The sequence below is a fragment of the Lontra canadensis genome, unplaced genomic scaffold (genome assembly GCF_010015895.1).
Source record: "Lontra canadensis isolate GAN:19392208 unplaced genomic scaffold, GSC_riverotter_1.0 scaffold12, whole genome shotgun sequence".
In the NCBI taxonomy this organism is placed as follows: domain Eukaryota; kingdom Metazoa; phylum Chordata; class Mammalia; order Carnivora; family Mustelidae; genus Lontra; species Lontra canadensis.
The window spans coordinates 27,931,536-27,945,616 of NW_022631006.1; the positions used below are offsets into that span (position 1 = coordinate 27,931,536).

General features: G+C 37.3%; 1 protein-coding gene and 1 pseudogene across 1 annotated transcript; both read right to left on the reverse strand.

Moving 5' to 3' along the window:
• Positions 1-563: 563 nt before the first annotated feature.
• LOC116867451 (olfactory receptor 4K13-like) lies at positions 564-1,505 on the reverse strand. Its single transcript, XM_032857083.1, has one exon. It carries the CDS (start codon positions 1,503-1,505, stop codon positions 564-566), a length of 942 nt encoding a protein of 313 aa, XP_032712974.1.
• A 7,127-nt stretch (positions 1,506-8,632) lies between these two features.
• LOC116867522 lies at positions 8,633-9,555 on the reverse strand (annotated as a pseudogene).
• Between the last annotated feature and the right edge of the window lie 4,526 nt (positions 9,556-14,081).

Here is a 14,081-nt window from a genome sequence, read left to right on the forward strand (position 1 = left end):
GTACACAGAGATATGTTGAAAATATTTATTTTTAGGCATATTTTTATCTTCTACTAAATATGTAGTATACTGAGGCCATATAGTGAGAAAGTTACCCTCATTCAAATCACAATTCCTCTGTGAAGACCTCATATGGTTTGACAAATATTGACAGATATTTTAACACCTATTATGATACTAAATACAGTTTTAGGGAAAAAAATGATGTTAAACACCATATAATGTATTGTCATACTAAATTTACCTATTTTTACATACTGAGCCATTAAAACTATATGAAATTTTTGTAAGAATATTTATAATTAGGTGTTTTAAACATTCAACAGGGTTGCTTCCTTAAATCCTGACAAGGAATTAATGAATGCACGTTTATTTATATATTGAATCTGTGTTAATGAATATTTTCCATTAAATTTTTAATAAAAGTGACATTAATGGTTCTATGAATTTTGAGGGAAATAAATAGTATTTAACATTTTCATTGTAATTATTCCAATAAATATGTAAGACTCAAAACCCCTAAATAGCAGAGACCACAAATAATCAGTTGTTACAGACATTACTTAGGAAGTGAACCAGGAACCAAGATGCTGGCTGCTGAGTCTCTTAATGGCTGCTTTCATTTCCTGATTCCTCAGAGTATAAATAATTGGGTTAAGGAGGGGGGTAATTATAGAGTAAAACACAGAAAGAAACTTATCTACAGAGTAACTACTGAATGGGAAAGCATAGATGAAGATAGTGGGACCAAAGAAGAGAGTGACCACAGTGATGTGAGCAGATAGTGTGGACACTGCCTTGGAGGATGCCCCGGAGGAGTGCTGCCAGATGGTGACCAGCATGACAATATAGGATATGAGCAAGAAAATGAAGCAGACCAGGGAGAGGAGTCCACTGTTTGCAATCACCAAGAGCTCTAGGATATAGGTGTCAGTGCAGGCAAGCTTGATGACCAGGGGAAGGTCACAGAAAATGCTGTCCACAACGTTGGGACCACAGAAAGGTAAACCTGCAGTGAAAACCATCTGGCTTGTGGTATGTATGAACCCAGTTGCCCACGAGAGCAGTAGAAGTACAACGAGAGCCCTGCGATTCATGATGGTCTTATAGTGCAAGGGTTTACATATGGCAACATACCTATCCATGGCCATAGCTATCAGAAGAGACATCTCTCCACCCCCAAAGAAATGTACCAAAAACATCTGGGCCATGCAGCCCCATAAGGAGATGGTCTTGCATTTTCTAAGGAAGTCTGCAATCACTTTGGGAGTTGTAGCAGAAGAAAGACACAAGTCAAAAAATGATAAATTTGCCAGAAAGAAATACATGGGGGAGTAAAGATGGTTGTCAACTATTACAGAGATCACAATGAGGAGGTTTCCTACTATGATGGCTACATAGACAAGAAAGAAGATTGCAAAAAAGAATATTTGAATTTCTTGAGAACTGGAAAGTCCGAGCAAGATGAACTCAGAAACACTTGATCTGTTGTTCAGGAGATCCATTTATCCTTTTGCATGTTTGTCAGAGCTTGCCTAGAAGAAGAAAAAAACAGGGTGTCATAGGGACTGAGAAGTCAGTAAACCGGATCTTTACTTACATGCTGTCTCATATGTAGGCAAACAACCATTTTGATAACATGACTACTTTGCAGGTATTTTGCAGGAGATATTTCATAGGACCACATGACAGTAGAAAGTGTGGAGGGCATGGAGTCAAATAAGTGAAATGTGTGTGTTGGTTATAGGGGTAAGGTCAGTTAGACATTTGAGAAAACCTCTCCCTTCTTGTTCAGCTACAGATCAGACTGTATGTGAACATTTAACTTATTAGAATGATAGAAAAAAGTTCTGGAAGGCATCAGCAAAACAGATTTTTATCTTTCAGGGAGTCATTTACTAACACTTTTTTTGTGACAGTCTCAGTATGCAGTAAAAAGTTTGCCATATTAGGGACACCTGAGTGGCTCAATCACTTAAGCATCCAACTCTTGGTTTCAGCTCAGGTCATGATATCATGAATAGATGAGCCCCTTGGAGGCTTGAGATGAATCCATGGAGATATCTTCAGATTCCTTCTCCCTCTCCCTCTGCTCATCCTCTCTCAAATAAAATCTTAAAAAAAAAAGGTTTGCCATATTAAATATTGCTGAAGTCACATAATCTTCGTTATGCTTCCTGAACTGATTATAGTCCATGAACATACTGTGGATAGAAGGTTGCATGTAGAAACACTTATAGCTGAGATTAAAGGCAATTACTGAGAAAAATTAAACTTTTTAGACTTGAATGACCAGATTGACTCTCAGAACTATAGGTGCTCCTTTACATATTGCTTAACTCTTCATGTGATTAGACATGAAGTGTATCCTATCTGTGAATGCTTATCTAGTTGTTGCAAAATTGAATTAAAAATCTATTTTGATCTGGTATCTGTTTTTAAGTCATATGTTTTCACATATGTAAGTGTATAGAAACATCTAAATCACTTTTATTAAGACTAGTGAAGTTTACCATTGTAGTCTTATTCCACTTAACTCCATTAGTGAGGGGTAAAGATATGTAAGGTGAATCATTGACATTTGTAAACATGGCTTTAAAAAATTTAAAATATGGGGGCCCCTGGGTGGCTCAGCCATTAAGCATCTGCCTTCGGCTCAGGTCATGATCTGAGGGTCCTGGGATTGAGCCCCACATCAGGCTCCCTACTCAGCGGGAAGTCTGCTTCTCCCTCTCTCACTCCCCTTGCTTGTGTTCCCTCTCCCACTGTATCTCTCGCTGTCTATTCAATAGATAAAAAATCTCTTAAAAAAATAAAATATAATGGATTGTTTGAATAGAGTGCCATCTTGGGTTACTTAGCTTCCTTGGACCTATCCTTTCTCACAGTTACTTCCTTTAAGTTCTTTTAACCTTTAACTTTGCTGAGATGGAAAAAATCATAGGTATTATGTTACTGACTGAAGTGGATTCATCTAAGCTAAATGAACTTTTAAAAAACACACACATATCAAGGGAATATGTCAGGGCTTGATGTATACAAATTCACTTTTTAAAAACCTTTCTGTTTGCCTGATTGTAGCTCTTTCAAGTCTTATTCCGGGCTTGCTGTTCATCTCCAGTCCTTCCCTTGCTTTTATGAAAGCCTAGACCCAGGACTAATGCAGATTGTCAGAAAAGAAAATAGAATATACATGGTTTTGGAGTACATTTTAACTTTAGAGTTACACAGTTCAAATTTTTAAAAATATAGTCTATCTAGATAACCGTAATAACATTTAATCATATTTTCCTTTCTATGTATAGTTACTGTCACTAAGATGCACAGTTATTGTAAATGGCTCATAATCTTCCATTATGTTTGACACCATCATTAAGAGTACATAAAAACTTCCTTCTTTCACAAGGTAATAGAACTGAAAATAAAAATGTTTGTTAGTTCTCATTCACAGATGTGAATATGTACTCCTTTTTTGTGCTTCATACCCACTATAAGACAGCGATCTTACTTACCTAAGCTATAGCCCCTGGATCTTCTTTATTTGTCTGAAGTATGCAGTAAGTACATTTGCAGGTGCACATGGGTCTGGCAGAGATAGGGTCATAGACAAGATGCTATCTCTAATTTTTTTTTCTTAATGAGCATTTAACTACTTGGTCATTTTCAGAATGTTGCCATAGGAAAGTTGAATTTTCTCACGTTTTTCTAATAATTCCTAAGAAGTTAATGATAGTGTCAATATTTTATGAGTGGTGACATTCTGTGATTTTCAAAGCCATGAATCAGGCACTTTATCCTTGCATTTCTATTATTTATTTCTTTTAAAATAATTTCTAAAAACAACAAAGAAATGTTCTCTATATTTCTGCTATAATTCAAAGAATGAGATCATACAACCTAATAAGGATAGTCAAACAATTTGAACATTAAACAAGAAATACTTAGATTTCTTTTCTCTAAGAATAATTTACTTAGTCTGGATTGCTGAATTATCTTAATTTCCAGCAATCATTGGTATGGTGTTTCTGATTTTTGTAATTTTTTTTTCCACTTGTAACAAATCAGGTATGTTCAAGGTTAATTTTTCCCTTTCAGCTCTCCCTTTATCATTTTGGCATTTGTAATTATCACTTACAGACACATTTAAGGTTATTAATGAAAATAATGGGATAGATGTGGTATGAAAGGTAAAGTAACAGATCAGGATTATGTAACCTACCGGTTTGCACTTGGACTTCAGAAGTAACATCAGTATGAAATAGAGGCTTAATCATCCAATGATTTTATTTTCTGCTCTGAAATTCAAAAGACAATAGTATATCAGTGTATCCCTTGGTAGAACGCACAGAGGAGAAAACTCATTTGATTGGTTTAAATTCCTCAGAGACTGGTAGTAAATAAGTAATTGGGATTGTTAAATGCAGTTTTGACATGACAGAAATGAGACACCATTTTCCATCTATAAAGTTGATAATACTTTAAAGACAATATTCAGTATTCAGGTAGGCAGTGGAAAGATAGGACTAGAATTGAATTATGAGAATTTTGTATGATGTTCATTCTTTTGTTGTAGTTTGTTTTCTATATTAAGCATTGATTAATGTGATATTTAGGAAAAATAAAAATATTCTGGATTATTTTAATTCTAAATTTTATTAAGACTGAAATTTTCACATTTAAACTCTAGCTGGAATTTATTGATAAATCATGTGAGATAGGGGTGCCTGGGTGGCTCAGTGGGTTAAAGCCTCTGCCTTCAGCTCAGGTCATGATCCCAGGGTCCTGGGATGGAGCCCCACATCAGGCTCTCTGCTCAGCAGGGAGCCTGCTTCCTTCTCTCTCTGCCTGCCTCTCTGCCTACTTGTGATATCTGTCTGTCAAATAAATAAATAAATAAATAAATAAATAAATAAATAAATATCTTAAAAAAATAATGTGAGATCATTTTTCATCTTTGCAATTAAATAACAATTCATTCGACTAAGAATTTGTTTTGCTTTCTTTATAACCTTTTGAGTTTATTATGCTATTTTTTAAAGATTTTTATTATTTATTTGACACAGAGAGAGAGATCACAAGTAGGCAGGGAGGTAGGCAGAGAGAGAGGGGGAAGCAGGCTCCCTGCCAAGCAGAGAGCCCGATGCAGGGCTTGGTCCCAGAACCCTGAGATCATGACCTGAGCTGAAAGCAGAGGCTTTAACCCACTGAGCCACCCAGGTGCCCCTGTCTCCTTTTTTTAAAATATTTAAGCTGTAAATGATATCATTGTAGAAATCTCATTTGTAAATTTTTCCCAGTTAATTGTCTTCTTTTTTGGGGGTTACTGATAAATGATCTATAAACATTAATAATATTTTTTCTAATACATTTCTTGTGCCTTATTTCACTAACTAGAATTGTAGAGCAATATTAAACTAACAGTGTTTATAACTGGCTATGGCAGTTTCCCAACCATGACCTTTCTTTCTTGAAAAAAAAAAAAAAAAAGGCAGATTTTCCTGGGATCAGGTGTCCACACTCCCATGGAGTATCTATCCGTGTCCAAAAAGCTGCATCTCACTAGCCTGAGCCAATCAGTTTTTCATTTTCCTCACCAGTGACTAGTTTAGCCATGAGGCTCAACTGTGTAGCAGAGACTGCTGAGTAACCTTCTCCCATCTTCATTGGTAACTGACACCTGAACTCATTAAACGACATTGTACAGCCTTCTTTGCAAGTAAAAGTGGCCAATAACATAAAAGTAAATAGTATTATCAGGCAGCTACTTGGTAAAAATTCTGTGTAGGGGCTGACTCCTGGAAGAGTGATGCCCTTTGTCTCTCCCCACCTCCATATTTTCTCAGGTCTAATTGGGAAAGTGTTAGTTTTATACTAATGTTAAGTCCTGTAAATATTTATAGGCAAACGCTTTCAGTTAAACATGGTACATATATAAAACAGAAGGAGTTTGGGGCACCTGGGTGGCTCAGTGGGTTAAAGCCTCTGCCTTCGGCTCAGGTCATGATCCCAGGGTCTGGGGATCGAGCCCCGTATCGGGCTCTCTGCTCAGCGGGGAGCCTGCTTCCTCATCTCTCTCTGCCTGCCTCTCTGCCTACTTGTGATCTCTGTCTGTCAAATAAATAAATAAAAATTAAAAAAAAAAACAGAAGGAGTTTAATTACTCTAGTGACAAGAAAGTTGAAATGCTAGCAGCAAATGTTCAAGGAAATGAAAGATGAATGTCAACTGGAAGCTACCCCCAGATTAAGCTGGAAGGACAAGAGAAGACATCCCAAGGATGTGGCCATATGTTCTATTTTCTTCTTCTCCTTTAACAAGTCTCCATAAACATAGAGGTTTCATTCAACTCAAATTTATTATGTCATATCTGTGTAGGTCCAAAATCCAACATTGGTCTCACTGTGATACAATCAGGTGGTTGGCAGGACAATACTCCTTACTGGAAGCTTTGAGATAGAAACTGCTCCCAGGCTCATGTTGGCTATGGGCCAACTTTCATTCCAGGTGGTTGTAGAATAACATCTCTGTTTCCTTGCTGATATTTAGTCTGGGGTGGTTCTCGTGGTTTAGGCATTGCCTGTATTCGTTGGTCATGTCTTCTTCCTCTTCAAAGCCAGAAACAGTATATTAAAGCCTCCTCATGTCTCATCCTTCCTGTATTAATTTTGCTTTCTCTGAATCCCTGAAAGGTTCAATGCTTTTTAACACTCATGCATTAGATTAGTCCACCCAGATTATCCAGGATAATTTCCCCATCTGAAGCTTTATAAACAATCATATCTGCAAAGGTCTTTTTGCCATGTAAGGTAACATATTCACAAGTTCCCTGTTAAGGGTGTGGACTTCTTTGGGAGACCATTATTCTGGTTATAACAGCTACTATGCAAAAGTCAGAAGTGTTGTGGCCCATTTCCCTAGGAGAGCTAGAGCCATGGAAGTGTGGCTGAGTTTCAGAGTGAGCCACAGAAGTACTGCAGATGTCTGGGCTAAGGTAGTGTGAGTGTGTATATGTGTGTGTATATTCTTTGTCGTCCTTTCCTCCTACCTCGTGTTAATCTAACAGTGATACTCATTTGTAAGCATCTGGAGGTCAAGTGACTCAGAGTCCTTCAAATGCAGTCTTCATGGATTAGGTAGCATATGATACAGAGCATATTTTTAGAAATGAAAAGAATGGATTGAAAGGAAAATGAACATATGATGGCACACATCCTTTTATTATTCAGTCTTTCTGGAATACAAGTGTGGTGTGTGGAATTTCTACAGGCATTTTGTGACAAATCATTTAAAAAAGAGCATACACACAGGAGGTTTTGGAGTCTCTGGTGATACTGTGGTACTACTATACCAACATTGGACTAAGATACTATGATTTGTTTTACACTAGAAAATAACCCTCTATCTAATTTAACCATAACACTGTAATCATGGTTGATTACTAGCAGACCAACAATGAGACAGAATGAGCACAAAAACCTCATTCTTTGAAGTGACAGGGTCCTGCCACATTTGTAAAGTATGCTATGACATCAGCTTAAAAGTTAAAGTATTGCATCTTGTACCTCAATCACTAAACCAATAAGAAGAAAACAATGTCTGGTAGTTCTCTCCAGGTTCTAGAGGCTGTATATTCTAATGTGTAAATATTACTGACATGAGGGTTCTAGTTTTTATGAACATAGTTCTAGAAAGGCATGTTAGTAGTTACGGTAGAGAGTGACAGGAGCCTTACTACTTAGGGCCATATGTTCGGGTAACTCCTACAGTATTAAAGTCATAGTGCCTTTATCAAACCAAAAGAAAGCAGCAAATGTGAAACAATAGAAATAAATATAAAACATTTGATAAGAAAACAGATTTTAATGCAATCGTATCAATATTCCTATTACATGTTCCTTACAGGACCACTGTCATGCATTTACACACACACATATATGTATGTGTGTATATATATATATACACACACATATGTGTATATAGAGATACATGTATGACAGTGATCCTGTAAAATAAGCAACATACATACATATATACATGTATATGTATGTGTGTGTGTGTGTAACAAGACATAGTATTTTTTGTACTCAGTATTTAATGCATACTTATTTATATATATCAACGTATTTGACAAGCTACTACATTCTTTTTGTGGTCTAGAAATGTACAAGTTTATAAGATCTTTGTACCCTTATACTGGTCATCTTCTTTTTCTAGAATTTTCTGTCTGCATGTAATTCCATGGGTGTGTCTTTTAAGTTGTCTGGATATCAGCTAACTACTGCTCTAAAAGACATTGCTTAACAGCCCAAAGCAAAGCAAATAGCATCTCCCAGTCTAACTCTATCATAACACTATTTTTTATTTTCTTCAGAGAACTACCTCTTTTGGATATTATGGCTTATTTTGAATTTAATAATTTGAACTGTGTTTATCTACCTGAATATAACCCTAGGAGACCTGGAATCTTACTGCCTTATTCACATAGCTAGAACAGTGCCTGAAAATTGCAAGTACCTAATAAATATAGTATTTGCTAAAATGACTGAATGATTCAGTGCATTAATGTATAAGTGATTTAATCAATTCCAGCTGGATTTTCTCTTTTGTTGTTTGTCCCATTCTTCTATTTCATTCAGCAAACCATGTGATGACTCAATAACCTCCTCACGGAAGCTTTCACTTCCTTGTTGTGAAAAGTATAAATCACAGGATTCATCAAAGGAAAGATGACCATGTGAAAGAGAGAAACCACTTGGTCAGCTGGGAAGACTCTGAATAGGCGAGTATAGATGAAGATGGCAGGTCCAAACATTGGAAACACAATGATAGTGTGTGTGGTACACGTGGAGAGAGCCTTATTCTTCCCTTCAGAGGAATGTCCCTGCGAATGGTAGAGGATGACTGCATAGAAGGCCAGAAGTCCCAGGATGTACAGCAGGGTGAGCAGGCCACTGCTGGAGACCATCAGGAGCTCCACCACAAAAGTGTCTGTGCAGGCCAGCTTGATGACCTGTGACACATCACAGAAGTTATTCAGCTTGTTTGGACCACAAGGCAAGCGGTGAATAGGGCTACTTGTACTGGAATGAGTGAAGCCTCCAAGCCACAGAGCCAGCAGCAAAGCATAGCAGACTCTAGGGTTCATGACTGTGGAATAGTGCTAAGGATGACAGGTGGCGATGTCATGGTGAAAGGCCATCACAAGAAGGAACATCTCCCCTGCCCCCAGAAAGTGCAAGGAAAAGAGCTGAGTGATGCAGCCTCTGTAGGGGATTATTTTCTTCTCAGAGAGGAAGTCCACCAGCATCCTCAGAACCACAATGAAGGAATAGGATGCATCAAGGAAAGCCATATTGCCCAGAAAGGAAGTAGAGTGGGGCTGTGAGGCTGTGAGGCCAGGGTCTGATCTGATGGTGAGATCATGAGGAAATTTCCAGGAAGGATGATGAGTTAGAAAACTAAGACTAACATGAAGACTAGGAGTTGAGCATGTTGAGACTGGGTTAGACTGAGGAGGATGAGTTCTGTCACCATTGTGCTGTTCTCCCTCTCCATCTCTCCTCTGTCTGTAGGATAACAAAGTATTATCTGTTATAACCACCTTTTCATCTTTTCCATAGCTCTTCTCCAGGTAAATATATTTACCACATCCAACACTTGTGTAGCTGGAAAAAATGCATGTCCCATAAGTGTCTTGTGTTTTGAGTTGACCCTTCTACCCTCCATTTCTTGATCCATCCCTAAGATGTTTTTTTCATAATCACACTCTCATTCTCATTTAACCATGTGCTTCTATATACTTATGCTCCTCTAGGACTCTGGGATACTTTGCTTGAAGAATAGTGGAAATTTCTTGATGAAAACAGAACTTAACCATTATTAAATTTGTTAGGTGTGTTGTTTTCTCAGTTAGCTGTGGTGCCTTGTCTCTAATGTTCAGGTTTGTCGCTTTACTTCATTTCCATAGGGCAAAGTACTTTTGCAAGTGCTTCTTTCTTTGGCTCCTCTAGAATCCCTAGTTCTTGATTGGTATCTCTATGTCTTGTTTTCTAAATGTGTGCCTTATTTGTTCCTATCACATTGTTCTGCTTTGGTTCCCTTGTGCACCTTTGTTCCAAACTGGTTTAGGGTCTTAACAAAAATCCTGTATTTTCCTCACATAGAGGTATTCCCCTAGGTACACCCTTGGTTGGGTCCCAATCCTGAATCTGCTATACACCCTATTCTTAAATACTAATGAATACTAATACACTTTTATTTGTTTGTCATGTATCCATAACCTACTTTTACCTTAGATCTCAGAATGATAGCCAGATGATATCCTGCCCACAAATATTTCCATGTAAAACTTATCAGAATATATAAAATATTTTAAATATCTTGTCTAATCAAAGCATGGTAGAGCTGAAATTGGTCATGTAGAACATACAGTATGACATACTCATTTGACAGATGAGAAAAATAAAGCAATTACATTTCAGATTCTTAGTTTTGAAATGAGATTTTTAAAATTATCATTCACAAGTGGTAAGAAAAATAAGAGGTGTGTATTCTTCATTTTAAACTAACTACGATGTTAATAATCAGCATCCATCCATTGGTGTAATTTTATTTAAATCCTTAAATGGTCATAATATTGCTTGCATAAATATTTCCCCTTTTCAGACTGTAATCTGGTCTAAGGAAGAATTCTACTTAGAATTATATTTCTGGTTATGTTATTGTATGTTACTATATTGCTATATATGTATTTGTATATTCTTATAATTTAGAGGCATTTTATAAGTAAATACTCATATTGTGATACTTGTTCAAGTTTGATTATTGGCATGAATTATTTAAAACATGAAAGATTGCTTTTTGTAATGCAGTACTGTAATGGAACATAGAACTATATTTCTCTTGATTTTGAATTACATGCAAGAGTAGTTTTTTTTTTTAAAGGACTATGGATATAATGGAATACAGTTTGACAGTAAAAAGGAATGACATATTGTGACATGCTACAAAGATGTTTGAACTCAAACATTATTCTATGTGAAAGGAGCCAATCACAAAGGACCATATCCTATAAAATTCAGTTGGTGAAAATCTACAGACAAGGCAAATTGATAGAGATGGGAAATAGAAGAGTGAGTGGGATGGGGAATGACTATAATATGAGTTTTCTTTTGGGGGAATATGAAAATGCTTTAAAATTTATCATGGTAATGTTTATCTATCCCTGAACATACACTTAAAACCCTTGAGCTATATATTTAAAATGGTAAATTTTGTATGTTGATTATATTTCAATAAATCTTTTTAAAAAATTTATTTATTAGAGAGAGAGAGAGCAAGGGGAGGGGCGAGGGAGAGGGAGAATCTCAAGCAGACTCTGTACTATGTGAGGAGCCCAATGTGGGGCTTCTTACAACGCTGAGATCATGACCTGAGCCGAAATCAAGAGTTAGATGCTTAACAGACTGAGCCATCCAGGACCCCAAATTTTTTTTAAGTGCCATTAAAAGTGAAATGGAAGGGGGTAACTGGGTTACTGAGTCAGTTAGGCTTATGACTCTTGATTTCAGCTCAGGTCATAATATCAGGGTCTTGGGATTAAGCCTTAAGTTGGGCTCCCTGCTCAGTAGGGAGTCTGCTTGTTTTTTTCTCCCTCTGCTCCTCTCCCTGCTCATACTCACTCTCTCCCTCTCTCTATCCCATACATAAATAAACCTCAAAAGTGACATGGCACAGCTACTCTGGAAAATGGTATGTAGGTGCCTCAAGAAGATAAAAATAGAGCTACACTATAACCCAGCAATGCACTACTAGATATTTACCCTAAAGATACAAATGTAGTGATCTGAAGCAGAACCTGCACCCCAATGTTCATAGCAACAATCTCCACAGTAGCCAAACTGTGGAAGGAGCTGGGATATCCATGGATAGATGAATGGGTGAAGAAGATGTGGTATATATATACAATGGAATATTATTCAGCCATCAGAAAGGATGAATACTGACCATTTACATTGACATGGATGGAACTGGAGGTTCCTTTTCTGAGCAAAGTAAGTCATAGAAAGACAATTATATGGCTTCCCTCATCTATAGAACATCAGACACAGGACAGAGGATCAGAGGGTAGTGGAGGGAAAACTGAAGGGGAAGTCATAAGAGGGAGACAAACCATGAGAGACTCTTAACTCTAATAAACAGTAAGGCTTGCTGGAGGGGAAATGGGTGGGGGAGTGGAGTAATTGGGTGATGGGTATTAAGGAGGGCAAGTGATGTGATGAGCACTGGATTTTACATGTAACTGATAAAAATTTACATGTAACTGATAAAATATTGAACACTACATCTACATCTGAAACTAATGTACTATATATTGGCTAATTGAATTTAAATAAAGAAAAAAAAAGTGATGTGGAAAACTGGAGAAAGAAAACTTCCAGGTATACATTTGGCAGAAATTTTTAATAGCATTCCTAGGAGGAGAAGGTAGGAAGAGGGAAAAAAAAAAGGGGGGGGGAAACTAAAGAAAAACCAATCTTAAAAAGTCTATAAGGAAACTCATGGGAAATTTAGCCAATATGCTGATGTTTTAGGGCACACTTATCAGGAAACATCAGAACATATGTTCTGGGGTGCCTGGGTGGCTCAGTGGGTTAAGCCTCTGCCTTCTGCTCAGGTCATGATCTCAGGGTCCTGGGATCGAGCCCCATTTCAGGCTCTCTGCTCAGTGGAGAGCCTGCTTCCCCCTCTATCTCTGCCTGCTTCTCTGCCTACCTGTTGTCTCTCTCTCTGTCAAATAAATAAAATCTTTTTTTTAAAAAAGAGCATATGTTCTATGTGATTAATAACATTTGTATCTAGCACCCAAATGTTATGCAAAAGGAATTTATAACACATGGGCACTTATTTGGGCATGGGGATACTTATTCACATATATGTAAACACACAGATAGTGAATCTAAGCAAGTTGAAATAGAAAAAAACATATATCTTGAATGTCCTTCAGGTTAGCTTAGGAGTTTCTTTCTGTCTTTTATCCACCTAGATACCTATTGGCCTCTGCATTTCTCTCTTACTCTCCCTATAGAAACCTGCTCTTAGGAAAGTGTCAGTAGCTCCTTCTGCCTAATTTTAGGTTTCGTGCTTTTTGAGTGCTCACTTACAGTTATTTCATGCTTCTCTGGGTTGACAATTGTAAGCCTCGGGGAGCATTCTGAAAGTCTCCTACTCTTCCTCTGCTTTTATTTTTCTGGATCTACCTCTATTCCCTGTTAGTAACAGATGGAATTGCATACCATTCTTTAATCTACTTTCTTCTGTTCTCATTTATATACCTTCTGTTCCTGTGCTTCTCAAATTGTGCTCATCACAGAGACTGAAAACAGACATGCATCAGAGGAACATTACTCTGCATAAAATGAATTCCCGGGGGAAAGAAGCCCAAAACAATGACTCTCACAGGGACCAGCACTTTGCTTTTGTCAGGGCAAAGAAGTATGGTCAATGTAGGCCCAGATAGAGACCTGAATATTTTCATTATCCCTAACCTTCCTTGTTAGGTCAACTGGTAGAAAAACACATCTGGTATTGAAGATGTGCAGGCGTAGAGGGGGCTCATATCCTCTCCTCTTTCTCAGAGTGCAGACACAGTATCCACAGCCCACACTGAGGATGCCTAGATTCGAGCTGCCATCAGATCAGCTCCTGGAACCAGGTGTTTAGAGACTGATCACCTTCCTAGTGTCTCCTCCCTCATCTCTCCCCATTCATTTCCTCTTGCTTCTTTTTGCTTTTCCCATTTGCCCATTCTCTTCCTGCTAGTTCTATTTTATACACTCATTTTCTCAGTTACTTTTTACATTTGCCTTATCTTTTATTCCTTTATTTTCCTTGCAGCTTCTCTCCATCAACCTTTTGCTTTTCCTTCCTGATTGCTCTCTTTCTTGTAATTCTCTTTCTCTCATTTGTCCACATTCTTTGAGTGTGAATTCATTTTCACTCTGTTTTGTGCATGTATTCTATCATTATATTCAGTGTTTGTATTTCCATTAATTCTGAAACAATAGATTGTTTTTCTCCAA

Coding starts and splice junctions, on each gene's coding strand:
- LOC116867451 (XM_032857083.1), bottom strand. CDS start 1,505: ATGGATCTCCTGAACAACAGATCAAGTGTTTCTGAGTTCATCTTGCTC.